The sequence below is a fragment of the Lampetra fluviatilis genome, chromosome 65 (assembly GCF_964198595.1).
Source record: "Lampetra fluviatilis chromosome 65, kcLamFluv1.1, whole genome shotgun sequence".
NCBI lineage: Eukaryota > Metazoa > Chordata > Hyperoartia > Petromyzontiformes > Petromyzontidae > Lampetra > Lampetra fluviatilis.
In genome coordinates this window covers 2,167,387-2,195,361 of record NC_136339.1, presented here as the reverse complement: position 1 = coordinate 2,195,361, position 27,975 = coordinate 2,167,387, and the positions used below count along the sequence as shown (strand labels likewise).

At 54.4% G+C, this 27,975-nt stretch overlaps 1 protein-coding gene across 1 annotated transcript in view; it reads left to right on the top strand.

Annotated features, from left to right (window-relative positions):
• Window positions 1-27,975, top strand: part of LOC144952067 (dihydrolipoyllysine-residue acetyltransferase component of pyruvate dehydrogenase complex, mitochondrial-like) — a 43,951-nt gene that overhangs the window by 1,551 nt on the left and 14,425 nt on the right. Inside the window, 10 exon segments of the mRNA XM_078882466.1 lie at window positions 11,926-12,027; window positions 14,100-14,224; window positions 15,108-15,261; window positions 18,463-18,589; window positions 18,994-19,125; window positions 23,539-23,594; window positions 23,596-23,746; window positions 26,359-26,432; window positions 27,364-27,417; window positions 27,420-27,470. Of these exon segments, the coding sequence (XP_078738592.1) occupies window positions 11,926-12,027; window positions 14,100-14,224; window positions 15,108-15,261; window positions 18,463-18,589; window positions 18,994-19,125; window positions 23,539-23,594; window positions 23,596-23,746; window positions 26,359-26,432; window positions 27,364-27,417; window positions 27,420-27,470 (1,026 nt within the window).

The window sequence follows — 27,975 nt, the reverse complement described above, 5'->3', positions numbered from 1 at the left end:
TGGGGGGGGTAGAGACATTGGGGGGGGGGGTAGTGACATTGGGGGGGTAGAGACATTGGGGGGGGGGGGTAGTGACATTGGGGGGGGTAGTGACATTGGGGGGGTAGTGACATTGGGGGGGTAGAGACATTGGGGGGGGGGGGGTAGAGACATTGGGGGGGGGGTAGTGACATTGGGGGGGTAGTGACATTGGGGGGGTAGAGACATTGGGGGGGGGGGGTAGTGACATTGGGGGGGGTAGTGACATTGGGGGGGTAGAGACATTGGGGGGGTAGAGACATTGGGGGGGGTAGTGACATTGGGGGGTAGAGACATTGGGGGGGGTAGAGACATTGGGGGGGGTAGTGACATTGGGGGGGTAGAGACATTGGGGGGGGGTAGAGACATTGGGGGGTAGTGACATTGGGGGGTAGAGACATTGGGGGGGGGGGGGTAGAAACATTGGGGGGGTAGTGACATTGGGGGGTAGAGACATTGGGGGGTAGTGACATTGGGGGGGGTAGAGACATTGGGGGGGGTAGAGACATTGGGGGGGTAGAGACATTGGGGGGTAGTGACATTGGGGGGTAGAGACATGTGGGGGGTAGTGACATGGGGGTGTGGGGGTAGTGACATGGGGGTGTGGGGGTAGTGACATGGGGGTGTGGGGGTAGTGACATGGGGGGTGTGGGGGTAGAGACATTGGGGGGGTAGTGACATGGGGGTGTGGGGGTAGTGACATGGGGGGTGTGGGGGTAGTGACATGGGGGTGTGGGGGGTAGTGACATTGGGGGGGTAGTGACATGGGGGTGTGGGGGTAGTGACATGGGGGTGTGGGGGTAGTGACATGGGGGTGTGGGGGGTAGTGACATGGGGGTGTGGGGGTAGTGACATGGGGGTGTGGGGGGTAGAGACATTGGGGGGGGTAGTGACATGGGGGTGTGGGGGTAGTGACATGGGGGTGTGGGGGTAGAGACATTGGGGGGGTAGTGACATGGGGGTGTGGGGGTAGTGACATGGGGGGGTGTGGGGGTAGTGTTCTGTCGTCGTGAAGGAGGCACCACACCCACAGGCGCCATCTGCCTCGAGGGGGCGATGTTGCCCTGTGGGTTTCCCCCATTGCGGTGACAACTTACTGGTGTCGGTCTCCGATGGTCGGGGGCATGAACATCCCACTGGGATTTTAGCACACGGCGTGGTGGTAATACGGTGGGTTTATTTTCGTGGAAGATTCGTTGGTCCAACACCAATGGAGACTAGGCTCTAAGAAAAGCTGTCTCGGATGTGGACCAATCAACTTCAAGGACAGTGCATAACATTATCATAATCAGAGTTGTTTCTTTTTGTTTGTATTTTGACTGCTTGTGTTGTGGTTATTGCAAACATGATGCCTTTTATAAAGGTGTCAGTTTTTGTACCAGTTTAAAGGGTAAAACCTACTACTATATTTTGCCACTGGTAAAGGTCTCATAGTGTAAATGCTTACCCCGAGCTCTCAATACTCTGATAGTGCACTGTTTTTGAGTTGTACGCCTTTTGGCGTCATCTGGTCCAACACCAATGGAGACTAGGCTCTAAGAAAAGCTGTCTCGGGTGTGGACCAATCAACTTCAAGGACAGTGCATACCATTATCATCATCAGAGTAGTTTCTTTTTGTTTGCATTTTGACTGCTTGTGTTGTGGTTATTGCAAACATGATGCCTTGTATAAAGATGTCAGTTTTTGTACCAGTTGAAAGGGTAAAACCTATTACTGGTAAAGGAGATGTCTCATAGTGTATTTGCTGTTTCTCCAGGATGTTTCTGTTGCCCGTCGTCGCTTTAAGATGTTCTGTGTTCATATTTTGTTTATTGCGGTTGCACCCGAGTCAATACATGAAGCTTGAAACATGTCACACGCTGTGAGCGCAGTGTAGAGACGGCAAGAAGATGAACACGTGGGCTTGGAGGGCAATATCGTAGCGTGTCAACCCACACAGTTACCCTGTATTCTTGTGCAGGGAAATTTACTTTTCAGGTCCATACGGCGTACGGACGGTCAAATGACGGGGGGGAAATATTACCGTAATAATTGTCTTCTTGTTTGTGTTTCTCCCTTGCGATGGGACTTTGTAGGATGAACGTTGGGATTTATAAGGGCACCGGTGATCAATAAGGTAGGCACTGGTAAGGGGTTGACAGGTATGGGTGACAGATAAGGGGGTGACAGGTCAGGGGTTGACAGGTAAGGGGTTGACAGGTAAGGGGTTGACAGGTAAGAGGTTGACGGGTAAGGGGTTGACAGGTAAGGGGTTGACAGGTAAGGGGGTGACAGGTAAGGGGTTGACAGGTAAGGGGGTGACAGGTAAGGGGTTGACGGGTAAGGGTTGACGGGTAAGGGGTTGACAGGTAAGGGGTTGACAGGTAAGGGGGGTGACAGGTAAGGGGGGTGACGGGTAAGGGGTTGACGGGTAAGTGATTGACGGGTAAGGGGTTGACGGGTAAGGGGTTGACGGGTAAGGGGTTGACGGGTAAGGGGTTGACGGGTAAGGGGTTGACGGGTAAGGGGTTGACGGGTAAGGGGTTGACGGGTAAGGGGTTGACGGGTAAGGGGTTGACGGGTAAGGGGTTGACGGGTAAGGGGTTGACGGGTAAGTGATGACAGGTAAGGGGTTGACAGGTAAGGGGTTGACAGGTGAGGGGGGTGACAGGTAAGGGAGTGACAGGTAAGGGGTTAACAGGTAAGGGGGTTGACAGGTGAGGGGTTTACAGGCAAGGGGTTGACAGGTAAGGGGTTAACAGGTAAGGGGTTGACGGGTATGGGGGTTGACGGGTAAGGGGTGACAGGTAAGGGGTTGACAGGTATGGGGGTGACAGTTAAGGGGTTACAGGTAAATAAAGAATGAGCCCGGCAAGAGTAAGATTAGTCTTGTTGCAGCTTGCTTCGCGGTTCGCTCGAATCACAGCAAGCCCCGGACCTGTTGGTCACGTGGCCTCACGCAGAGCACCCAAAGGCAGTGCCACCCATCACATTCACTCACTGCATCCCCCTCCCTCCTCCTCCCTCCCTTCCCCTCCCCTCCCTTCCTCTCTCTCCCTCCCTCTCTCCCTCCCTTCCCTCCCTTCCCTCCCTCCCACCCTACCTCCCTGTGTCCCTCCCTTCCCTCCCACCCTCCCTGCGTCCCTCCCTTCCCTCCCACCTCCCTGCGTCCCTCCCTTCCCTCCCTCTCACCCTACCTCCCTCCCACCCTCCTCTCCCTCCCACCCCTTTCCCCTCCCTCCCTGCGTCCCTCCCTTCCCTCCCTCCTCACCCTACCTCCCTCCCACCCTCCTCTCCCTCCCACCCTCTCCCTCCCATCCCTCCCTCCCTTTGTCCCCCCCTCCCACGCTCCCTCCCTCACCTCCCTACCAGCGCTGTAACGCATTCCCAGGCCGCATTCCAGGGTGCGCCGGGCGGTGGCGAGATGTTAACTCCCTCCCCCTGTACACAGGAGGTCGTGTGATGTGAACACGAATAATATTTAAACTTTTTTTTTTTAATAGAAAACACGCTTTTATGAAATGTACTAGTAATGGCAGAACTCCACGACTCCAGGAAGTGGCCCCGAAGCTTGCCATGACGTACGGGGCCGTGGTCATTTACAGCCAACGTCAGTTGAGCGTGGACAATTAGACCCAAGCCGAAACATAACATGTAAAAAATAATGTTTAAATTTTTTTTTAATTTGTATGATAGAATATAGTATTGTCATCAGTATGACATAAGTATACCAAGTTTGCAGTCGATACCACATTGGGAAGTGGGTTAAAATTGAGTTACAAGATTTGAGGATACGACAACGACAGACAGAGTGAGTTAATAGAAAGCGTGTAAGAAAACGAATGTTTACCTGGTGAGGTGGTGAGGTCGGCGCTGAGCTCCGTAGAATCTCTTTTTTCAGTAGCGCAGACCTGACCTGGCCGTCACAAATGACAGCTCGGCCAAGTGACTTATCATCATCCCACAGCTGTCAACCCCTTATCAGTGCGCTTACTACAGGCCAATTCAGACCTCAATGGTCACCCCGTGCCCTCAATGTCCAATCTACAAAGTCCCATCACAAGGGAGAAGCACTAACAGATAGACGCAACAATTGCTTTGTGTGCCCGTATTGATGAAACGGCTGTACACCTATGCACCTGAAAACTAAATTTTCCTGTACAATAATACGGGGTAAACTGTATGGGTTGACAGGTATGTAGTGTAGTAGTCTATAGTAGTGTAGTGGTCTATAGTGTAGAAGTTTATAGTAGTGCAGTAGTTTATAGTGTAGTAGTTTATAGTAGTGTCCTACCTGCCAACCCCTTATCAATGCCTGACCTTATTACAGACCAATTCAGACCTTGTTGGTCACCCCGTGCCCCTTATGAATCTCAACGTTCATCCTACAAAGTCCCATCGCGAGGGAGAAACACAAACACATAGAATGTTGTTTTGTTGTTGCCCGTCGTTGAAGGGGCTGTACGCCGTTTGGACCTGAAAACTCAATTTCCCTGTACAAAAATACGGGGAAAACCGCATCATCACCGTCGCGTGGAAATGTCTAGCAGCAGCCAAACACCAGCGTTCTTCACTCATTTTTAGAGGGGGGTGGTGGCGGGTTAGTGGGGGACACATTCGCCTATAAGACATCACCAGTGTGAGGGCCGCCACACATTTGAAACCGTTGTGGGTTTGACGCCAACACGACGATGATGATGATGGTGGCTGTGGGGTATTTTCTCTTTTTGCGTATTATCGGTGGAGGCCGCAGGTCAGGGGTCGTTCTAAACGCCACCGGCATCTCGCGGTGGCCTTGCTAGCGGAGAGCACCGCTCTGGACGTGTGGCGCCGACTCTAAATGTGGAGGGCGAGAGAGAGAGACACGCAGACTCCAAATATTCAGCCGCAGGCATCGTCGGGGTCGGGATCGAACCCACGACCTCCTGTATACCAGGCGAGGTAGTTAACATCTCCTAGTCACCGTGATGATGATGAGAGAGAGAGACGCAGACTCCAAATATACAGCAGAGGCAGGGTCGGGATCAAACCCACGACCTCCTGTATACCAGGCGAGGTAGTTAACATCTCCTAGCCACCGTGATGATGATGAGAGAGAGAGACGCAGACTCCAAATATACAGCTGCAGGCATCGTCGGGGTCGGGATCTAACCCACGACCTCCTGTATACTAGGCGTGGTAGTTAACATCTTGTTACCGTGATGATGATAATGAGAGAGAGACCCAAACTCAAAATGTACAGCAGGGTCAGGGTCGGTGTCGAACCCCCGACCTCCTGTATAGCAGGCGAGGTAGTTAACATCCCCGCTGGTGAGAAGGCCCCTCTGCTCTAGTACATCCCCACGAGGAGGGAGCTCTAGAGAGCGTGTTTAGCCTACGTGTCCACGCGGGCCAGCTGTCTCTCGAGGCGGGAGTCCCCACGTTTTACTCCACCGCACGCGACCTGCTGCACCTCTCATTAGCGAGGTTGGCTACGTGCCGTGCAAAAGAAGTTGAGCTGCAGTGCCGCGACATACAGTGAGGGAAAAAAGTATTTGATCCCCTGCTGATTTTGTACGTTTGCCCACTGACAAAGAAATGATCAGTCTATAATTTTAATGGTAGGTTTATTTGAACAGTGAGAGACAGAATAACAACAACAAAATCCAGAAAAACGCATGTCAAAAATGTTATACATTGATTTGCATTTTAATGAGGGAAATAAGTATTTGACCCCCTCTCAATCAGAAAGATTTCTGGCTCCCAGGTGTCTTTTATACAGGTAACGAGCTGAGATTAGGAGCACACTCTTAAAGGGAGTGCTCCTAATCTCAGCTTGTTACCTGTATAAAAGACACCTGTTCACAGAAGCAATCAATCAATCAGATTCCAAACTCTCCACCATGGCCAAGACCAAAGAGCTCTCCAATGATGTCAGGGACAAGATTGTAGACCTACACAAGGCTGGAATGGGCTACAAGACCATCGCCAAGCAGCTTGGTGAGAAGGTGACAACAGTTGATGCGATTATTCGCAAATGGAAGAAACACAAAATAACTGTCAATCTCCCTCGGCCTGGGGCTCCATGCAAGATCTCACCTCGTGGAGTTGCAATGATCATGAGAACGGTGAGGAATCAGCCCAGAGCTACACAGGAGGATCTTGTGAATGATCTCAAGGCAGCTGGAACCATAGTCACCAAGAAAACAGTTGGTAATACACTACGCCGTGAAGGACTGAAATCCTGCAGCGCCCGCAAGGTCCCCCTGCTCAAGAAAGCACATATACATGCCCGTCTGAAGTTTGCCAATGAACATCTAAATGATTCAGAGGACAACTGGGTGAAAGTGTTGTGGTCAGATGAGACCAAAATGAAGCTCTTTGGCATCAACTCAACTCGCCGTGTTTGGAGGAGGAGGAATGCTGCCTATGACCCCAAGAACACCATCCCCACCGTCAAACATGGAGGTGGAAACATTATGCTTTGGGGGTGTTTTTCTGATAAGGGGACAGGACAACTTCACCGCATCAAAGGGACGATGGACGGGGCCATGTACCGTCAAATCTTGGGTGAGAACCTCCTTCCCTCAGCCAGGGCATTGAAAATGGGTCGTGGGTGGGTATTCCAGCATGACAATTACCCAAAACACACGGCCAAGGCAACAAAGGAGTGGCTCAAGAAGAAGCACATTAAGGTCCTGGAGTGGCTTAGCGAGTCTCCAGACCTTAATCCCATAGAAAATCTGTGGAGGGAGCTGAAGGTTCGAGTTGCCAAACGTCAGCCTCGAAACCTTAATGACTTGGAGAAGATCTGCAAAGAGGAGTGGGACAAAATCCCTCCTGAGATGTGTGCAAACCTGGTGGCCAACTACAAGAAACGTCTGACCTCTGTGATTGCCAACAAGGGTTTTGCCACCAAGTACTAAGTCATGTTTTGCAGAAGGGTCAAAAACTTAGTTCCCTCATTAAAATGCAAATCAATTTATAAAAAAATTTACATGCGTTTTTCTGGATTTTGTTGTTGTTATTCTGTCTCTCACTGTTCAAATAAACCTACCATTAAAATTATAGACTAATCATTTCTTTGTCAGTGGGCAAACGTACAAAATCAGCAGGGGATCAAATACTTTTTTCCCTCACTGTACAAGTCCAGTGTGCTAACCTTACACCAGCGTGTTGACCGTCACTCAAGCATGTTCACCGTCACACCAACACACTGAGACTCACACAGCGTGTTGACCGTCACACAGCGCGCTGAGACTCACACAGCGTGTTGACGTCACACCAACACACTGAGACTTACACCAGCGTGTTGACGTCACACCAACACACTGAGACTTACACCAGCGTGTTGACGTCACACCAACACACTGAGACTTGCACAGCGTGTTGACGTCACACCAACACACTGAGACTCACACAGCGTGTTGACCGTCACACCAACACACTGAGACTTACACCAGCGTGTTGACGTCACACCAACACACTGAGACTTGCACAGCGTGTTGACGTCACACCAACACACTGAGACTCACACAGCGTGTTGACCGTCACACCAACACACTGAGACTCACACCAGCGTGTTGACGTCACACCAACACACTGAGACTCACACAGCGTGTTGATGTCACACCAACACACTGAGACTCACACAGCGTGTTGACGTCACACCAACACACTGAGACTCACACAGCGTGTTGACCGTCACACAGCGCGCTGAGACTCACACAGCGTGTTGACGTCACACCAACACACTGAGACTCACACAGCGTGTTGATGTCACACCAACACACTGAGACTCACACAGCGTGTTGACGTCACACCAACACACTGAGACTCACACAGCGTGTTGACGTCACACCAACACACTGAGACTCACACAGCGTGTTGACCATCACACCAGCGCACTGAGACTCACACAGTGTGTTGACCGTCACACCAACACACTGAGACTCACACCAGCGTGTTGACGTCACACCAACACACTGCGACTCACACAGCGTGTTGACGTCACACCAACACACTGACACTCACACAGCGTGTTGATGTCACACCAACACACTGAGACTCACACAGCGTGTTGACGTCACACCAACACACTGAGACTCACACAGCGTGTTGACGTCACACCAACACACTGAGACTCACACAGCGTGTTGACGTCACACCAACACACTGAGACTCACACGGCGTGTTGACTGTTACACCAACACACTGAGACTTACACAGCGTGTTGACCGTTACACCAACACACTGAGACTTACACAGCGTGTTGACCGTTACACCAACACACTGAGACTCACACAGCGTGTTGGCCATTACACCAACACACTGAGACTCTAACAGCGTGTTGGCCATTACACCAACACACTGAGACTTGCACAGCGTGTTGGCCATTACACCACTCTGGCAGCTGCATCCCTATTTAAAGCCAAGTGAACACCGACCATCGGATGGATTTATCGTCGGATGGATTTGCCAAACCTCTGGGGGCACTCCCAGACTGCCCGTGCAAGATAATCGCGTAATTTTGTCACTTTCAGCAACTTTATTATTTCTTATCCGCGGTGGCTAGGAGATGTTAACTACCTCGCCTGGTGTACAGGAGGTCGTGGGTTCCATCCCGACCCTGACAGCTGCTACTGTATATTTGGAGTTTGCGTGTCTCTATCATCATCATCATCATCACGGTGGCTAGGAGATGTTAACTACCTCGCCTGGTGTACAGGAGGTCGTGGCTTCGATCCCGACCCTGACGCCTGCTGTTTATTTTGGAATTAGCGGTGTCTCTCTCTCTCCCCGTGTTGGCGTGGATTTTCCCCTCCGCAATGAAAATCATCGCCACGCGTTTTGAGTATGTTTAGTCCGCTTAAGTATTTCCACGCGACGATGACGATAAGCCACTCCGTAGAGCTGCGATCATTTGTGATGGGCGGGTGGTCCGCTTCTGATAAAGAGCGACACAGATCAGTGTGGGGCCTTGCGTGGTATAATAAAATAATCGTTTACTTTAAAGTTTAGTATGACCTCTGTTGTGTAGCGGTCTCTATTGTGCAAGATAGGTCATATGACCTATTTTGTGCAGAGGTCATAGTTTGACCTCTATCCTGCAGAGGTCATAGTTTGACCTCTATCCTGCAGAGGTCATAGTTTGACCTCTATCCTGCAGAGGTCATAGTTTGACCTCTATCCTGCAGTGGTCATAGTTTGACCTCTATCGTGCAGAGGAATGTTTCAAGTGACCTCAGAACTAGTTCCCTGACGTCATTTGAATCTGCAGCCGTGGGCTGTGGCACCGTTGCGACCCCCTTTTTGCTGCCAGCGTATAGAAGTGGTCGTAGGTTTCACTCATTTTCTGGCAATGGAATCAGTTTCAAAGAAACCGGCATGTGTTGCCGGAGCATGTGCGTCCGGTTCATGCGGTTCGTGATTCCTTGCGCAAGGTTTGTATTTTGGTGTCGTGAACGTCTGAATACACCTCCTGCGTTGTTGTTGTCAGATAGGGTGAAGCCGCCCGTTAATTTTCATCCCGGGGTCGTTGCAGTTTGCGAGCTCACGTCCCTACGCCCCCTTGCGCTTACGTTGTATGGCTCCTGTCAGTAACAGCGGCAATAATTATTCCTTAATGCTGGTGGGAACCTCCTGGTTACACCAGCCCACAGGGGATTATTGTGTCCGTCCATCCGTTCGTCGTGCATCCAAAAATGGGAGGGGTGGGGCTGGGTGGAGAGGGGAGGGTGGGGAGGGGCTGCGTGGGGAGGGGCTATGTGGGGAGGGGCTGGGTGGGGAGGATAGGGCTGGGTGGGGAGGGTGGGGAGGGGCTGGGTGGGAAGGGTGGGGCAAGGGTGGGGAGGGGCTGGGTGGGGAGGGTGGGGAGGGGCTGGGTGGGGAGGGAGGGGCTGGGTGGGGAGGGAGGGGCTGGGCGGGGAGGGGAGGGTGGGGCTGGGTGGGGAGGGGCTGGGTGGGGAGGGAGGGGCTGGGCGGGGAGGGGAGGGTGGGGCTTGTGCCCGCCCTCACAGTCGGCCATATTTGCGAAATACACCACGCCGCCGTTGACCCTGGCCATTGACCGAGCAACCCAACGTTCCTACCAGCTCCCTCCGCAGGAATGTGTTTTTAAAAATGTTTTAACCAACTAATCTCTTTGTACGAAGCTGAACTATTTATATTTGACCAGGTAAGGCCGCACACGCAGCAGTGTAGCTCCTTTTTCAGAAGCGACCACCCGGCCATCACAAATGATAGCAGCTCAACGGAGTGGGCTCATCATCATCATCGTCGTCGTCGTCATCACGTGGACATTTACAATGTGGGAGAGCAAAAAGCCGGAGGACCCCGGAGAAAAATCCACAGAACACGGGGGGAGAGAGAGACACGCAAACTCCAAATATACAGCAGCAGGCGTCAGGGTCATGATCGAACCCACGACCTCCTGTAGACCAGGCGAGGTAGTTAACATCTCCTAGCCACCATGATGATGATGATGATGAGAGAGACACGCAAACTACAAATATACAGCAGCAGGCATCATGATCGAATCCACGACCTCCTGTAGACCAGGCGAGGTAGTTAACATCTCATAGCCACCGTGATGATGATGATGAGAGAGACACGGAAACTCCAAATACACAGCAGCAGGCCTCGTCAGGGTCTGGATCAAACCCACGACCTCCTGCATATCAGGCGAGGTAGTTAACATATCCTAGCCACCGTGATGATGATGATGAGAGAGACACGCAAACTCCAAATATACAGCAGGCGTCAGGGTCGGGATCAAAGCCACGACCTCCTGTATACCAGGCGAGGTAGTTCACATCTCCGAGCACACCGTCACGCCCCCGAGTAGGAGAGGCTGCCTTACTAGGAGGGTGCTGCTACACTCTGGGCTCTTGACCACGAATTTCGGTTCACGAGGAGCTCAGCTTCGTTTGGGAGAGAACCCCGAGAGAGAACCCAGCACCGCACTGCATCTTGGATGAGGGGGGGGGGGATTTTCACTCGGGAGCTCCGCACAGATAGATTCAAGCTCCGATTTAAAGCTTTCGTGACTGCAGGGATTCATCTTCTTGGTTCTTTCGGTAAAGTCACGTAGAAGGGAAATAATAAAATAATAAAAATAAAACATAATGAAATAGCAAGCGCCATTATTTTATTGTTTTATTTTTATTATTTTATTATTTCCCTTCTACGTGACTTTACCGAAAGACCCAAGAAGGTTCAAGCTCGTCCGTTGCGCAGTGCCAAGTCTCTGGCCGTCTTGGCAGCGCCGAGCCGAGCCTTCCAAGATTGCCGACGAATCCGCTGCTGGGGTTTTTTTATTTTTCGGGGAGAGACGGGATTTAATATATAGCGTGTGCGTGCGTCCGTGCGTGCGTCCATCTGTGTGCCCGTCTGTCCGTCCGTGTGTGGTGCGGCTGATTTTGCGTTGTGCTGCACCCTGCGTGTGTCTGTGTGTGATGCGGCTGATTTTGCATTGTGCTGCACCCTGCGTGTGTCTGTGTGTGGTGCGGCTGACTTTGCGTTGTGCTGCACCCTGCGTGTGTCTGTGTGTGGTGCGGCTGACTTTGCGTTGTGCTGCACCCTGTGTGTGTGTCCGTGTGTGATGCGGCTGATTTTGCGTTGTGCTGCACCCTGTGTGTGTCCGTGTGTGGTGCGGCTGACTTTGCGTTGTGCTGCACCCTGCGTGTGTCCGTGTGTGGTGCGGCTGACTTTGCGTTGTGCTGCACCCTGCGTGTGTCCGTGTGTGGTGCGGCTGACTTTGCGTTGTGCTGCACCCTGTGTGTGTCCGTGTGTGGTGCGGCTGATTTTGCGTTGTGCTGCACCCTGCGTGTGTGTCCGTGTGTGGTGCGGCTGACTTTGCGTTGTGCTGCACCCCGTGTGTGTCCGTGTGTGGTGCGGCTGACTTTGCGTTGTGCTGCGCCCTGCGTGTGTCCGTGTGTGTGTCCCAGGTGCCCCTGCCGGCATTGTCACCGACCATGGCGAGCGGCACGATCACACGCTGGGAGAAGAAGGAGGGCGACCGGATCGGTGAAGGGGAGCTCATCGCAGAGGTGCCCCCTCCCCCCCCTCCCTCCTTTTCTTTTTTTTTCTTTTTTTTTAATTTTTTTCTTTCTTTTTTTCCCATTTTTTTTTTAACGATCAGACGAGAAAGATGCTCGGTCTTTCGGCACTTTACTTCGTTCATCATGTCGTTTGTTTGTATTTTTTTAATCGCAGATATAACGCGGGTTTCCCGTGTAACATTAGTCCCATTGTGTGTTACTGTGTTCACCAACAAGAAACACAAATCACCCTCAAAAACCCATCACCACATCCCCTGCTGCTCCGCTACCAGCACCATAGCGGTGAAGGCACCTCCCCTCCCCTCCCTCCCCTCTTGGACAGTGGGCGAACGCCAACGATTAGCTACGTGCGGTGCCAACGAAGTTCAACGTGGTGCGCGTTCTAAATCACATCATCGTTGTTGTTGTTATTATTAACACGGCGCACACGCGTACAGCGGTGGGACCTTGACACATTCACAACGCCAGGTGGTGCGCGGCGGTGTATCACCAGCGACGCTTGACCCCCATCAGGCTCGCTAGCGCTGCAGTGTATCACCAGCGACGCTTGACCCCCATCAGACTCGCTAGCGCTGCAGTGTATCACCACCAGCGCTTGACCCCCATCAGACTCGCTAGCGCTGCAGTGTATCACCACCGGCGCTTGACCCCCATCAGACTCGCTAGCGCTGCTGTGTATCACCACCAGCGCTTGACTCCCATCAGACTCGCTAGCGCTGCAGTGTATCACCACCGGCGCTTGACCCCCATCAGACTCGCTAGCGCTGCAGTGTATCACCACCGGCGCTTGACCCCCATCAGACTCGCTAGCGCTGCAGTGTATCACCACCGGCGCTTGACCCCCATCAGACTCGCTAGCGCTGCAGTGTATCACCACCGGCGCTTGACCCCCATCAGACTCGCTAGCGCTGCTGTGTATCACCACCGCGCTTGACCCCCATCAGACTCGCTAGCGCTGCAGTGTATCACCACCGACGCTTGACCCCCATCAGACTCGCTAGCGCTGCTGTGTATCACCACCGACGCTTGACCCCCATCAGACTCGCTAGCGCTGCAGTGTATCACCACCGGCGCTTGACCCCCATCAGACTCGCTAGCGCTGCAGTGTATCACCACCGGCGCTTGACCCCCATCAGACTCGCTAGCGCTGCTGTGTATCACCACCGCGCTTGACCCCCATCAGACTCGCTAGCGCTGCAGTGTATCACCACCGACGCTTGACCCCCATCAGACTCGCTAGCGCTGCAGTGTATCACCACCGGCGCTTGACCCCCATCAGACTCGCTAGCGCTGCTGTGTATCACCACCGCGCTTGACCCCCATCAGACTCGCTAGCGCTGCAGTGTATCACCACCAGCGCTTGACCCCCATCAGACTCGCTAGCGCTGCAGTGTATCACCAGCGACGCTTGACCCCCATCAGACTCGCTAGCGCTGCTGTGTATCACCACCGGCGCTTGACCCCCATCAGACTCGCTAGCACTGCAGTGTATCACCAGCGACGCTTGACCCCCATCAGACTCGCTAGCGCTGCTGTGTATCACCACCGGCGCTTGACCCCCATCAGACTCGCTAGCGCTGCAGTGTATCACCAGCGACGCTTGACCCCCATCAGACTCGCTAGCACTGCAGTGTATCACCACCGGCGCTTGACCCCCATCAGACTCGCTAGCGCTGCAGTGTATCACCACCGTGCTTGACCCCCATCAGACTCGCTAGCGCTGCAGTGTATCACCACCGTGCTTGACCCCCATCAGACTCGCTAGCGCTGCAGTGTATCACCACCGGCGCTTGACCCCCATCAGACTCGCTAGCGCTGCAGTGTATCACCACCGTGCTTGACCCCCATCAGACTCGCTAGCGCTGCATTGTATCACCAGCGACGCTTGACCCCCATCAGACTCGCTAGCGCTGCTGTGTATCACCACCAGCGCTTGACCCCCATCAGACTCGCTAGCGCTGCAGTGTATCACCACCGGCGCTTGACCCCCAGCAAGAGTCTGTCGCGAGGCTGCACGGGAGTAGCGGGGGGCGACCTTAGTCTGCTTGCGCGCGACCCAGGTGGAGACGGACAAGGCCACCGTGGGGTTCGAGAGCCAGGAGGAGGTCTACTTGGCCCGCATCCTGGTGCCGGAGGGGACCCGGGACGTGCCCATCGGAGCCATCATCTGCATCACCGTGGACAAGTGGGTTAGCCGCACGTTACCGTCACGTCACCGTCACGTCACCGTCACGTTACCGTCACGCACCCGTCACGTTACCGTCGCGTCACCGTCGCGTTACCGTCACCGTCACGTTACCGTCACGTTACCGTCACGTTACCGTCACGTCACCGTCACGCACCCGTCACGTTACCGTCACGTCACCGTCGCGTCACCGTCGCGTCGTTGTCGTCATCGTCGTCACATTGTCGTCGTCATCGTCGTCACATTGTCGTCGTCATCGTCGTCACATTGTCGTCGTCATCGTCGTCACATCGTCGTCGTTGTCATCGTCACCGTCGTCATCATCGTTGTCACCATCGTCATCATCATCGTCATCATCGTCATTGTCATTGACAGAACAGTGTATCTGCGGTGCAGTGTGTATCTGCGGTGCAGTGTGTATCTGCGGTGCAGTGTGTATCTGCGGTGCAGTGTGTATCTGCGGTGCAGTGTGTATCTGCGGTGCAGTGTGTATCAACGGTGCAGTGTGTATCAACGGTACAGTGTGTATCTGCGGTGCAGTGTGTATCAATGGTGCAGTGTGTATCTGCGGTGCAGTGTGTATCAACGGTGCAGTGTGTATCTGCGGTGCAGTGTGTATCTGCGGTGCAGTGTGTATCTGCGGTGCAGTGTGTATCAATGGTGCAGTGTGTATCTGCGGTGCAGTGTGTATCAACGGTGCAGTGTGTATCTGCGGTGCAGTGTGTATCAACGGTGCAGTGTGTATCAACGGTGCAGTGTGTATCTGCGGTGCAGTGTGTATCAACGGTGCAGTGTGTATCTGCGGTGCAGTGTGTATCTGCGGTGCAGTGTATCGGTATTGCAACGTCGTCGTTATGCCTGCTCCCCCCCCCCCCCCCCTTAGGCAGGAGAACATCGCGGCCTTCAAGGATTACAAGCTGGACTCCGCCTCCCCAGCGCCCGCCTACCCCGGGGCCCCGGAAACCCCCGCGGCGGCCCCCGCCCCACCGCCCGCTCAGCCCGCCGGGGCCTCCAAGGCCTACCCGCCCTTCATGAAGGTGGGGGGCGCGGGGGGGGGGGGGGGAGCGGCCTCCGCTATTGGCCGGGCAATGCGGGCGGGCGGGCGGGTGGCCAGTCCCGAGCAGTAGCGAGCTGGCACGGCCGCCCTGGTTAATGCTAAAACTAAAGTTTTATCTCGATTTAAAGCTTTCGTGACTGCAGGGATTCATCTTCTTGGTTCTTTCGGTAAAGTCATCACTTAGAAGGGAAGTAATAAAATAATAAAAATAAAACATAATAAAATAATTCTCACGACGTTTCGGCCACAACGCAAGCAGCCGTCCTCAGGTGAAAACCAGGTCTGTCGAGGCGACAGCGTCTGAATGAAAAAAAAATTCAGACGCTGTCGCCTCGACAGACCTGGTTTTCACCTGAGGACGGCTGCTTGCGTTGTGGCCGAAACGTCGTGAAAATTATTTGTATTATGTTTTATTTTTATTATTTTATTACTTCCCTTCTACGTGACTTTACCGAAAGAACCAAGAAGATAAACTTTTATCATTTGTATTTTTACCGTGTAGCTCGTCTTCACAGATGTCCAGTAGAGGGGGGGCACTTGGTCAGAAAGTTACAACAGCAACAACAACGCAATGCAAAATAAGTAATATTTAAAAATACCTTTTTTAGAAAACACGCTTTAATGAAATGTACCGTACGAGTAATGGCAGAACTCCACGACTCCAGGAAGTGGTCCCGAGGCTTGCCACAACGTAAGGGGCCATGGTGATTGACAGCCAACGTCAGTTGAGCGTGGACAATTAGACCCAAGCCGAAACATACCATATAAAAAATATTGTTTAAAAATACTTTTTTTTTTATGATTGAATATAGTATTGTCATCAGTATGACATAAGCATAACAAGTTTTCAGTCGATAGCACATTGGCAAATGGGTTAAAATTGAGTTACAAGATTAGAGGATACGATAACAACCACAACAACGAGAACAACAGACAGAGTGAGTGAAATAAAAGCGTGTAAAAACACGACAGTTTTGGGGAAGTAAGCAAATTACCAAACAAAAATGTACCTCCTGCATACCTGGCGAGGTAGTTAACATCGTAAACTATGATAATTGTTTTTTTACCCTTCTATCTGGCAACAAAACTGACACCTTTTTACAAGGAGTCATGTTTGCATAGACCACAATACCTGCAGTCATAATGCAAACAAAAGACAACTCTGATAATGTGCACTGTCCTGTTATGTCTTTTGTTTGTATTACGACTGCAGGTATTGTGGTCTATGCAAACATGACTCCTTGTAAAAAGGTGTCAGTGTTGTTGCCAGATAGAAGGGTAAAAAACCAATTATCATATTTTTACTGGCAAATGAGGTTCCCATGATCGTAAACTATTTCAATGTTTTACTTTCAATGCCCCACTGAGCGATGTAGCTTTTTTTTCCAGAAACGACCGTGGCTATCATGATAGCTCAACCATGGAGCTCTTCATCATCGTCGTCATCATCGCGTGGAAATGTATCGCGGCCACATTTCATCGGAATTGGAAAATTGTATTTACACTACAGGAGGAATCTGCTGATATTTAAAGCTCTTTTTCTCAGATGTCCAGTCGGGGCACAAGGGTTATAAAGTTACAACAACAACAACAGCCCAATGCAACAAACACGACAGTGTTGGGGATGTAAGCAAATCAAAATAAGTAATATTTTTAAAAACTCTTTTAAAAACACGCTTTTATGAAATTTACTCGTAATGGCAGAACTCCACGACTCAAGGAAGTGGCCACAAAGATTGCCATAACCTAAGGGGCCGTGGTGATTTACAGCCAACGTCAGTTGAGCGTGGACAATTAGACCCAAGCCAAAACATAACATGTAAAAATATGTTTAAAAATATATAGATTTTTTATGATGGAATATAGTGTTGTCATCAGTATGACATAAGTATACCAAGTTTGCAGTCGATACCACATTGGGAATTGGGTTAATATTGAGTTACAAGATTTGAGGATACAACGACAACAACAACGACAACAGACAGAGTGAGTTAAAAGAAAGCGTGTTAAAAATTACCTCCTTGCATACCTGTTGAGGTAGTTAACATCGTAAACTATTTTTTATTTTGTACCAGCTAAGGGCCACACTGAAATACGCAGCTCTTGTTCAGAAGCGACTCTGACCATCGCAAATCATAGCTCAACCAAGTGGCTTTTCATCATCGTCATCATCGCATGGAAATGCATAGCGGCCAAATGCTCTACACGCGTGGCGATGTTCATTCTAAACGTGGAGGGAAAAACCGGAGGAAAATCCACGCGACCACGGGGAGAGGCAAATGCAAACTCCAAATATACAGCAGCAGGCGTCAGGGTCGGGATGGAACCCACGGCCTCCTGCATACCAGGCGAGGTAGTTAACATCTCCTAGCCACCGTGATGATGATGATGAGAGAGAGACACGCAAACTCCGTATATACAGCAGGCGTCAGGGTCGTGATCGAACCCATGACCTCCTGCGTGCCAGGCGAGGTAGTTAACATCTCCTAGCCACCGTGATGATGGTGATGAGAGAGAGAGACACGCAAACTCCAAATATACAGCAGCAGGTGTCAGGGTCGGGATTGAACCCACGACCTCCTGCACACCAGGCGAGGTAGTTAACATCTCCTAGCCACCTTGATGATGGTGATGAGAGAGAGACGCAAACTCCAAATATACAGCAGCAGGCGTCAGGGTCGGGATGGAACCCACGACCTCCTGTACACCAGGCGAGGTAGTTAACATGTCGCCACCGCGATCCTGGCTGATGATGATAAAGACGAGGTAGGTTTGACACACACGTATGCCCGTGTGTGTGATCATGATCAATGATGATGATGAAGTGGTAGGTTTGACAGACGCGTGTGTCCGTGTGTGTACGATCGTGACCGACGATGATGACGGTGACGACGATGAAGTGGTAGGTTTGACGCACACACGCAACACGCGTGTGCCGTGTGTGTGATCATGATCAATGATGATGCCGATGATGCTGACGAAGTGGTAGGTTTGACGCACGCACGCACGCACGCACGCAACGCGCGTGCCGTGTGTGTGATCATGATCAATGACGACGATGAAGTGATAGGTTTGACGCACGCACGCAACACGCGCGTGCCGTGTGTGTGATCATGATCAATGATGATGATGAAGTGGTAGGTTTGACGCACGCACGCAACACGCGTGTGCCCGTGCGTAGATCACCCTGCCGGCGCTGTCGCCCACCATGGCGATGGGCACCATCCAGCGCTGGGAGAAGAAGGTTGGGGACAAGCTGAGCGAGGGAGACCTCCTGGCCGAGATCGAGACCGACAAAGCCACCATCGGTGAGCGGGTGCGGCGGTGGGGGGGGGCAGGGGGGAGGAGTGGGGGAGGGCGGTGGGGGGGGTGGCGGGGGCGGGGGAGTGGGTTGGGGGAGCAGGGGGGGGGTCCCCGGTGATAAGAGCTGCTGGTGGCTGGCTCAGTGTGTGTGTGGTGGTGGTGGTGGTGTTGTTGCGTGTGTGGTGGTGGTGTTGTTGTGTGTGTGGTGATGATGATTAGGGTGCTGTTGTGTGTCTCCCCCCGCGTCTCCCCCCGCGTCTCCCCCTGCGTGTCCCCGCGTGTGTCCCCGCGTGTGTCCCCGTGTGTGTCCCCGCGTGTGTCTCCGCGTCTCTCCCCGCGTCTCCCCCCGCGTCTCCCCCCGCGTCTCTCCCCGCGTCTCCCCCCCCCCGTCTCCCCCCCCCCCCGTCAGGCTTCGAGGTGATGGAGGAGGGCTTCCTCGCCAAGATCCTCGTCGCCGACGGGACGCGCGACGTCCCCATCGGCGCGCCGCTCTGCATCGTGGTGGAGCGTGAGCAGGACGTCGCGCTCTTCAACGACTACGTGGAGGCCGGCGCCGACGCCACCGCGCCAGCCAAGGTGTGTGCCGTGGTGGTGGTGGTGGTGTTGTGTGTGGTGGTGGTGGTGGTGTGTGTGCGGTGGTGGTGTTGTGTGCGGTGGTGGTGTGAGCCGTGGTGGTGGTGTGTGTGCGGTGGTGGTGTGTGGTGGTGGTGTTGTGTGTGCGGTGGTGGTGGTGGTGGTGTTATGTGCTGTGGTGGTGGTGTGTGCCGTGGTGGTGTTGTGTTGTGTTGTGTGTGGTGGTGGTGGTGGTGGTGTTGTGTTGTGTGTGGTGGTGGTGTTGTGTGTGCCGTGGTGGTGGTGGTGTGCCGTGGTGGTGGTGGTGGTGGTGTGTGGTGGTGGTGTGCGGTGGTGGTGTTCTGTGCCGTGGTGGTGGTGGTGGTGTTGTGTGCCGTGATGGTGGTGTGTGTGTGGTGGTGGTGTTGTGTGTGGTGGTGGTGGTGTTGTGTGTGGTGGTGGTGTGTGCCGTGGTGGTGGTGGTGGTGTGTGTGGTGGTGGTGGTGTTGTGTGTGGTGGTGGTGGTGTGTGCCATGGTGGTGGTGGTGTGTGCGGTGGTGATGTTGTGTGTGGTGGTGTTGGTGGTGTGTGTGGTGGTGGTGGTGGTGTGTGCGGTGGTGGTGTTGTGTGTGGTGGTGTTGGTGGTGTGTGTGGTGGTGGTGGTGTTGTGTGCGGTGGTGGTGGTGTGTGGTGGTGGTGTGCGGTGGTGGTGGTGGTGGTGTGTGGTGGTGGTGTGTGGTGGTGGTGGTGGTGTGTGGTGGTGGTGGTGGTGTTGTGTGCGGTGGTGGTGGTAGTGGTGTGAGCGGTGGTGGTGGTGTTGTGTGCGGTGGTGGTGGTGGTCTTGTGTTGTGTGGTGGTGGTGGTGTTGTGTGTACCGTGATGGTGTTGTGTGGTGGTGGTGTTGTGTGTGGTGGTGGTGGTGTTGTGTGCGGTGGTGGTGTGTGGTGGTGGTGGTGGTGATGTTGTGTGCGATGGTTTTGTGTTGTGTGGTGGTGGTGTTGTGTTGTGTGGTGGTGTTGTGTGCGATGGTGGTGGTGGTGTTGTGGTGGTGGTGTTGTGTGCGATGGTGGTGTTGTGGTGGTGGTGGTGTTGTGTGTGTGGTGGTGGTGTTGTGTGCGGTGGTGGTGGTGTTGTATGCGGTGGTGGTGGTGTTGTGTGCGGTGGTGGTGGTGTTGTGTGCGGTGGTGGTGGTGTTGTGTGTTGTGTGTGTGGTGTTGTGTGCGGTGGTGGTGTTGTGGTGGTGGTGTTGTGTGCGGTGGTGGTGGTGTTGTGTGCTGTGGTGGTGGTGTTGTGTGTGGTGGTGGTGGTGTTGTGTGTGGTGGTGGTGGTGTTGTGTGTGGTGGTGGTGGTGTTGTGTGTGGTGGTGGTGGTGTTGTGTGTGTGGTGGTGGTGTTGTGTGTGGTGGTGGTGGTGTTGTGTGTGGTGGTGGTGGTGTTGTGTGTGTGGTGGTGGTGTTGTGTGTGGTGGTGGTAGTATTGTGTGCAGTGGTGGTGTTGAAGGTGGTGCTGTGTGTGTGGTGGTGGTGTTGTGTGTGTGGTGGTGGTGTTGTGTGTGGTGGTGGTGGTGTTGTGTGTGTGGTGGTGGTGTTGTGTGTGGTGGCGGTGGTGTTGTGTGCTGTGGTGGTGTTGAAGGTGGTGCTGTGTGTGGTGGTGGTGTTGTTGTTGAAGGTGGTGTTGTGTGTGCGGTGGTGATGCTGTGTGTTGTGTGTCGTGGTGGTGTTGTTGAAGGTGGTCCTGTGTGTGTGTGGTGGTGGTGGTGCTGTGTGTGTGTGGTGGTGGTGCTGTGTGTGGTGGTGGTGGTGCTGTGTATGTGTGGTGGTGGTGGTGGTGCTGCTGTGTGTGTGTGGTGGTGGTGCTGTGTGTGTGCGGTGGTGGTGGTGCTGTGTGTGTGCGGTGGTGGTGGTGCTGTGTGTGTGCGGTGGTGGTGGTGCTGTGTGTGTGTGGTGGTGCTGTGTGTGTGTGGTGGTGGTGCTGTGTGTGTGCGGTGGTGGTGGTGCTGTCTGTGTGTGGTGGTGCTGTGTGTGGTGGTGGTGGTGGTGCTGTGTGTGTGTGGTGGTGCTGTGTGTGTGTGGTGGTGCTGTGTGTGTGCGGTGGTGGTGGTGCTGTGTGTGTGCGGTGGTGGTGGTGCTGTGTGTGTGCGGTGGTGGTGGTGCTGTGTGTGTGTGGTGGTGCTGTGTGTGTGTGGTGGTGGTGCTGTGTGTGTGCGGTGGTGGTGGTGCTGTCTGTGTGTGGTGGTGCTGTGTGTGGTGGTGGTGGTGGTGCTGTGTGTGTGTGGTGGTGCTGTGTGTGTGCGGTGGTGGTGGTGGTGCTGTGTGTGTGTGGTGGTGGTGGTGGTGCTGTGTGTGTGTGGTGGTGGTGGTGGTGCTGTGTGTGTGTGGTGGTGCTGGTGGTGGTGTGTGTGGTGGTGGTGGTGCTGTGTGTGTGTGGTGATGGTGCTGTGTGTGTGTGGTGGTAGTGGTGGTGTTGCTGTGTGTGTGGTGATGGTGCTGTGTGTCTGGTGGTGCTGTGTGTGTGGTGATGGTGGTGCTGTGTGTGTGGTGATGGTGGTGCTGTGTGTGTGGTGATGGTGGTGCTGTGTGTGTGGTGATGGTGGTGCTGTGTGTGTGGTGATGGTGGTGCTGTGTGTGTGGTGATGGTGCTGTGTGTCTGGTGGTGCTGTGTGTGTGGTGATGGTGGTGCTGTGTGTGTGGTGATGGTGTTGCTGTGTGTGTGGTGATGGTGCTGTGTGTCTGGTGGTGCTGTGTGTGTGTGGTGATGGTGGTGCTGTGTGTGTGGTGATGGTGGTGCTGTGTGTGTGGTGATGGTGTTGCTGTGTGTGTGGTGATGGTGCTGTGTGTCTGGTGGTGCTGTGTGTGTGGTGATGGTGGTGCTGTGTGTGTGGTGATGGTGTTGCTGTGTGTCTGGTGGTGCTGTGTGTGTGGTGATGGTGGTGCTGTGTGTGTGGTGATGGTGTTGCTGTGTGTCTGGTGGTGCTGTGTGTGTGTGGTGATGGTGGTGCTGTGTGTGTGGTGATGGTGGTGCTGTGTGTGTGGTGATGGTGGTGCTGTGTGTGTGGTGATGGTGGTGCTGTGTGTGTGTGGTGATGGTGGTGCTGTGTGTGTGGTGATGGTGGTGCTGTGTGTGTGTGGTGATGGTGGTGCTGTGTGTGTGGTGATGGTGGTGCTGTGTGTGTGGTGATGGTGGTGCTGTGTGTGTGGTGATGGTGGTGCTGTGTGTGTGTGGTGATGGTGGTGCTGTGTGTGTGGTGATGGTGGTGCTGTGTGTGGTGATGGTGGTGCTGTGTGTGTGGTGATGGTGGTGCTGTGTGTGTGGTGATGGTGGTGCTGTGTGTGTGGTGATGGTGGTGCTGTGTGTGTGGTGATGGTGGTGCTGTGTGTGTGGTGATGGTGGTGCTGTGTGTGTGGTGATGGTGGTGCTGTGTGTGTGGTGATGGTGGTGCTGTGTGTGTGCGGTGGTGGTGCTGTGTGTGTGTGATGGTGGTGCTGTGTGTGTGGTGATGGTGGTGCTGTGTGTGTGGTGATGGTGGTGCTGTGTGTGTGGTGATGGTGGTGCTGTGTGTGTGGTGATGGTGGTGCTGTGTGTGTGGTGATGGTGGTGCTGTGTGTGTGTGATGGTGGTGCTGTGTGTGTGTGATGGTGGTGCTGTGTGTGTGTGATGGTGGTGCTGTGTGTGTGGTGATGGTGGTGCTGTGTGTGTGGTGATGGTGGTGCTGTGTGTGTGCGGTGGTGGTGCTGTGTGTGTGGTGATGGTGGTGCTGTGTGTGTGGTGATGGTGGTGCTGTGTGTGTGGTGATGGTGGTGCTGTGTGTGTGGTGATGGTGGTGCTGTGTGTGTGGTGATGGTGGTGCTGTGTGTGTGGTGATGGTGGTGCTGTGTGTGTGGTGATGGTGGTGCTGTGTGTGTGTGATGGTGGTGCTGTGTGTGTGTGATGGTGGTGCTGTGTGTGTGGTGATGGTGGTGCTGTGTGTGTGCGGTGGTGGTGCTGTGTGTGGTGATGGTGGTGCTGTGTGTGTGTGGTGATGGTGGTGCTGTGTGTGGTGATGGTGGTGCTGTGTGTGTGTGTGATGGTGGTGCTGTGTGTGTGTGATGGTGGTGCTGTGTGTGTGGTGATGGTGCTGTGTGTCTGGTGTTGCTGTGTGTGTGGTGGTGCTGTGTGTGTGTGTGTGGTGATGGTGGTGGTGCTGTGTGTGTGGTGATGGTGCTGTGTGTCTGGTGGTGCTGTGTGTGCGGTGGTGGTGCTGTGTGTGCGGTGGTGGTGCTGTGTGTGGTGTTGATAGCGGTGCCACTACTGCTACTGCTGCTCGTGCTGCTAAGTAAATGAAATGTTGTGATCTCCCGCCTCTGATCATTTTCCGATCGCCCCTCCACCCCCTCCACACCCCCCTCCCTGCCCCCCCCCCCCGCCCCCCACACTCGTGCGCGATGCTCCACAGGTGGAGCCAGCGGCCCCCCCCCCACTCCGCAGCGGCCCCCACCCTGGCTCAGCCCCCACCCCCCTCCCCGGCGGCCCCCCTCGGTGTGGGGGGGGCGGCCGCCCCCTCCCGCGTCTTCGCCAGCCCCCTCGCCCGCAAGCTGGCCGCGGACAGGGGCCTCGACCTCGCCACCCTCAAAGGTCAGGGGGGGCGGGGGGCCGGGGGTGGGGGGGTCGGGGGTCAAAAGGTCGTGGTGGCATTGCGGCCTTTGGTTTGCTGCCCCCAGCGAGCATAGAGCCGCGTGCTCGTAACCGGCCCTGCCGGAGGCAATGATCGGTGCAACCACATCGATGTCAACCCCACACGGTTCACTCCGTGTTCGTGTTCGGGGACATTGAGTTTTCAGGTCCTTACCGCGTACAGCCGTTTCAACGCGGGCACACAAAAATAATGTCGTGTCTAAATTTCGATTTAAAGCTTTCGTGACTGCAGGGATTCATCTTCTTGGTTCTTTCGGTAAAGTCACGTAGGATGGAAATAATAAAATAATAAAAATTTTAAATAATACAATTATTTGCTAATATAATATTATTACTTTATTATGTTTTACTTTGTATTATTTTATTATTTCCATTCTACGTGACTTTACCGAAAGAACCAAAAAAACGTCGTGTCTGTTTGCGTTTCTCTCTTGCGGTGATGGAACTTTGTGGGATGAACGTTGAGATTTATAAGGAACACGGACGGGGTGACCGATAAGGTCTGAATTGGTCCGTGACAGGGTCGGGCGCCGACAAGGGGTGTGTACGCACGGTGCGCAAGGAGGTCGACGCAGACAAAACCGCGCCAATCCGCGAGTCTGCCCGACCGACCGAGCTGCCATTTTGTCCGGTGCGGCCGCTCACCGCCGTGCAGTTGACAAGGCCGGCGAAGCGCGAGGGGCTTGGCGCTCGGGACGCCACGCCGACTTTACCGCACGTGTTGGGGAGGGGGCGGAGGGTGTGAACAAACAAAAAATAAACCCGTAAAAGCAAAGTTTTTCACTATAAATCCTTTATATGCGTGGCGGCTAGAGTCCTCCCGTCCTCTGGCTTGAGATGGCTGCCACCTATGTGGGTCAGATGATTGCCTGCCACCATTAAGCAATTGGTAATTAAATATTTATTTATTTATTCCTAAAAAGTGTAAAATTTTGGAAATTATTTTTTCACGAAAAGTAATTGTCGCGCACAACGAGTCTGTGTGCAAAATGTCAGCTCGATTGGATCACGGGAAGTGGGTTAAAAAACGACCGAAAGATTTGCACGGTCGTAAGCGCGCAAGCGAGCAAGCAAGTGAACTTAATATAAAGGATTTTAAAAAAGGCAAAGATCCCCCGTGTAGCCTTAACAGACTGTTGGGGCAAGTGCTGTTAGCGAGCACCTATGAAGGTTGGCACTGTGCACACGAGGGGGTGGGTGGCCAGCACCACGCCCGGCCGCCTTTGTCTCCCCAGTGGCGATGTTAACACATTGCACCCGGTCATTTGAGGCTGAGTCGACCTAGGGGAGGCCCATGACCGGTTTAAATAATCGTCACTGGGTCTTGGTGGCGCCGGGTTGGTAGTGCAGCGTGGCGCTAACCGCGACGCCACCGCTCCCCATAAACGAAGGCAAAGATCCCCCAGCAAAGCCTTAACAGGCTGTTGGGGCAAGTGCTGTTGGCGAGCACCTATTGAGGCCAACAAACAAGCACACGCACACACCTACACCACCTACACCACCGCCACCACCACCACCACAATGGAACAGCGTCGCCGGAGGGAACGCGCAAATCAATCGGCGGGTTGCGGACGTGGGAACATGAGCGCCGTTCCGCACTCCCGGCACGAGTGTTGACACGTACGTATGTACGCGTGCGTGCGCACGTACGTACGCGTGCGTGCGCACGCACGTATGTATGTACGCGTGCGTGCGCACGTACGTACGCGTGCGTGCGCACGTATGTATGTACGCGTGCGTGCGCACGTATGTACGTACGCATGCGTTCGAACGCATGTATGTATGTACGCGTGCGTATGCGCGTATATATGTGTGTGTACGTTGAATTTCTTTCGCAACGTACACGTAGCCAGCGGTGCTAAATGGGAGTTGCGGCGGGGGGGGGGGGGAAGAACAATGAACCGAGGACACAAAAAGCAGTTCTTAAGAAATGAGTTTTCAATTGAGCATAGGGGTGTAGTGTAGCATATAGTTACGTAGTGTAGAGTGTAGTGTATAGTGGTGTAGTGTACAGTGTTGTGTGTAGTGTAGTCTATAGTAATATTGTGTGGTGTATAATGTTGTGTATCGTGGTGTATAATGTAGTGTATAGTAGTACAGTGTATAGTCGTGCATAGTGTCGTGTATAGCGCAGTGTATAGTTTAGACTTTAGGCGATAGTAGTGTAGTATATATCGCAGTGTACTGTATTGTAATGTAGTGTGTCCAGCAGTGTGTAGTAGTGTACGGTGTAGTGCACCCTACGTGGCCAGCCAGGCTAATCGTTGTGCCGGGTGTTGTGATGCAGTGTCCAGCAGTGTGTAGTAGTGTACGGGGTAGTGCACCCTACGTGGCCAGCCAGGCTAATCGTTGTGCCGGGTGTTGTGATGCAGTGTCCAGCAGTGTGTAGTAGTGTACGGTGTAGTGCACCCTACGTGGCCAGCCAGGCTAATCGTTGTCGGGTGTTGTGATGCAGTGTCCAGCAGTGTGTAGTAGTGTACGGTGTAGTGCACGGTGCGTGGCCAGCCAGGCTAACCGGCGTGCCGGGGTGCCGGGGTGCCGCGTGTCCGCAGGGACGGGGCCGGAGGGCCGAGTGACAAAGCACGACGTGGAGACATTCGTGCCGCCAGCCACGACAACTCCCGCCGTGAGCCACCCCGTGCACCACCACCACCATCACAACCACAACCACCACCACCGCCATCACCACCGACACTAACACTACCACCATCACCACCACCACCACCACCACCACTGCCACCACCATCATCACCACCACCACTGCCACCGCCACCACCACCGCCACCACCACCGACACTAACACTACCACCATCACCGCCACCACCACCACCACTGCCACCACCATCACCACCACCGCTTCCGCCACCACCATCACCACCACCACCGCTACCACCGCCACCATCACCGCCACCATCACTGCCACCACCACTGCCATCACCACTGCCATCACCATTACCACTGCCACCACCACCAACGCTGCCACCATCACTGCCACCACCACTGCCATCACCACTGCCATCACCACCACCACTGCCATACTGCCATCACCACTGCCACCACCACTGCCATCACCACTGCCACCACCACCAACGCTGCCACCACCGCCACCACCACCATCACCGAGTCTCAAGATTTTTTCACGAGGGTCCTGCCAAGTATTTTTTCACAGCAGGGGATCGATGTTGATGTTGTTGTTGTTGCTGCTGCTGCGTGATCCCCACTTAATAATCTGCGTGTAATTTTGCAGCAGTGTAATGTGATTGGCCAACACCAGTTACGCCCGAGTTCGATTCCCGCTCACGGCCACCAACACCGATGACGATTATCTGAACCGATCCTGGGCCTCCCCTAGGTCGACTCAGCCTCAAAAGAGTACCTGGTTGGGTGTGTAAAATCATCGCCACTGGGGAGACAAAGGCGGCCGGGCGTGGTGCTGGCCACCCACCTCCTCGTGTGCCACAGTGCCGGTAGCCTTTGTAGGTGCTGTCGCCAACAGCACTTGCCCCACCAGTCTGTCATGGCCACACGGGGGATCTTTGTCTTTGTCCTGTGTGCAGGCCGCAACAGTCGCGCCCCCGGCCGCCCCTCGCCCCGCCCCCCACGACGCCGGCCGCCCCCCCTCGCCGGAGACTTTGTGGACATCCCCGTCACCAACGTGCGCAAGGTGAGGGGGAGCGAGAGGGGAGGGAGAGGGGGAGGGGGAGGGGAGGGAGGGAGAGGGGAGGGAGAGGGGGGGGGGAGGGAGAGGAGAGGGGAGGGAGAGGGGAGGGGGAGGGAGAGGGGAGGGGAGAGGAGGGGGAGGGGAGGGAGAGGAGAGAGGGGGAGGGGGAGGGGAGGGAGAGGGGAGGGAGAGGAGGGAGGGGGAGGGAGAGGAGAGGGGGAGGGAGAGGGGAGGGGGGAGGGGAGAGGAGGGGGGGAGGGGGAGGGAGAGGGGAGGGAGAGGGGAGGGGGAGGGGAGGGGGAGGGAGGGGGGGGGGGGAGGGAGAGGGGGAGGGGGAGAGGGGAGGGAGAGGGGAGGGGAGAGGAGGGGGAGGGGGAAGGGGGGGGGAGAGGAGGGGAGGGGGAGGGGGAGTTGGGGGTGGCGCCGCCTGACCGCCGGCGTTACGCCGATGCCGACACCACGCCGGGCCTGCCAGAAGTGGCCGCGACCGCCACCCCGCCGAGGGCCT